General features: G+C 40.7%; 1 protein-coding gene across 1 annotated transcript; it reads left to right on the top strand.

The window, feature by feature from the left end:
• The first annotated feature begins 564 nt into the window (after nucleotides 1-564).
• On the top strand, nucleotides 565-1,440 carry LOC143033576 (uncharacterized). The gene has a single exon (XM_076199067.1). The coding sequence runs from the start codon at nucleotides 565-567 to the stop codon at nucleotides 1,438-1,440; it is 876 nt and encodes a 291-aa protein (XP_076055182.1).
• Nucleotides 1,441-1,774: the final 334 nt, after the last annotated feature.

The raw sequence follows: 1,774 nt of genomic DNA, 5'->3' as shown, positions 1-1,774 counted from the left end.
ATATACCTATCTATCTATCTATCTATCTATCTATCTATCTATCTATCTATCTGTCTATCTATCTATCTATCTATCTATCTATTTCTCTATCTATATATCTACCTACCTATCTATCTATCTATCTATCTATCTATCTACCTACCTATCTATCTATCTATCTATCTATCTATCTATCTATCTATCTATCTATCTATCTATCTATCTATCTATCTATCAATAAGCCTGTAAATTTATCTATCTATTTATCTATCCATTTATCATGTGCGTATGTATATTATGTATGTATGTATTTATGTATGTATGTATGTATGTATGTATGTATGTATGTATGTATGTATGTATGTATGTATGTATGTATGTATGTATGTATGTATGTATGTATGTATGTATGTATGTATGTATGTATGTATGTATGGCACAGGTTGTTATAGCTTCATGCCTCATTGTTTAGTTTTTCAAAGAAGGTGAATGGGGGTCAGTTCATATCTCAGTTTGACCTCGTTGGCCCAAGTTTTGATATTCCGATTTCGGATCGGCTGTGCCTTTTGTGCTTTTTTTGTACTCATGATCAGCAGCTGGTTGGAAGACTTCGGGAGCGGCGAGGGATTTTTCGAGGAGGCCGAAGGAGGAGGAGAAGGAGTAGGAGTTGTGGCAAGGAGACAGGAAGACTTTTCTTCTGACCTTCTTAATAAGTTCTTCGAAGTTGGACCTGTCTTGGGATCAGGATCTTTCGGCTGGGTTTACAGAGCGGTTGCGAGATCAACCGGAGAACCCGTGGCAATCAAATGCCAACTGGAAGAAGTCTGCGCTGAGGCCGTCGACAAAGAGATCGAGGCATTCAGGAACATCGGCAACCATCCGAACGTTATCAGCATGCACGAAGTCATCAGGGACCATGAGAACGAGCATATTTACTTCGTTCTCGATCTCATGGAGCTCTCCCTTGAGGACACTGTTACCCGAATGGCCACTCAGGGCCTTTGCTTCAGTGAAAGCGAACTGAAGTCTCTTTGGCTTCAGTGCCTCACAGGCCTCCGTCACATCCACAGGGTTGGATTTCTTCACTGCGACATGGCTGCAAGGAACATCCTTCTCGACAGAACCGGCGCTGTCAAAATCTCCGACTTTGGATTGGCAGTTCGTCGCGAGGAGAGCGAGTTCCGAACCCGAAAAGACGACCTGTTCGACCTCGGTGTCGTTTTCGTCTTCAGCGTGTCCCACGAGAACGTTGGCGACCTCGACCTCCTCGCCGGCAAGGTCAGCTCCGCCGGAATGCAGCTCGTTGAGCAAATGCTCGATGGTGATATTTCACTTCGAAAAGCTCTCAAATCGCGATACTTCTGCGAGGAACCTATCCCACGGAGGCCTCAAATCGGCCATATCCTCTCTGACAATTCCTCTGATCAAGAAGAATCAATTGACACTTCTTCTGATTATTGAATTTCTAAAAATTACAACTTATAAAAGGATTACTCCTCACTTTTTTCGCTTACTTATGAGGCTTTCGAAATTGTGAATCATGCTAGAAAATTATGTTCTTCGTTGAATATCACGATGTTCTACAAGTGCTGCTGATAACAGGATGGTAAAGCGATGAAAATATTTCTAAAAGATGTAAAAAAATAAGTCAAATCGATATTTCTACCAATACAAACCTAAAAAGAGTCAACGGACTAAATCACAAACGAGTCTGGATTTTAACTCTACTAAATTTCTTGAAAATTGGTCAAAGAAAATCGTTTTATTAAGGAAAAAAAATCTTATCTACGTAAAT

This window comes from Oratosquilla oratoria, chromosome 16 (assembly GCF_046742065.1).
Source record: "Oratosquilla oratoria isolate Oo_2021 chromosome 16, ASM4674206v1, whole genome shotgun sequence".
NCBI lineage: Eukaryota > Metazoa > Arthropoda > Malacostraca > Stomatopoda > Squillidae > Oratosquilla > Oratosquilla oratoria.
This window is presented reverse-complemented; position numbering and strand designations above follow the sequence as displayed.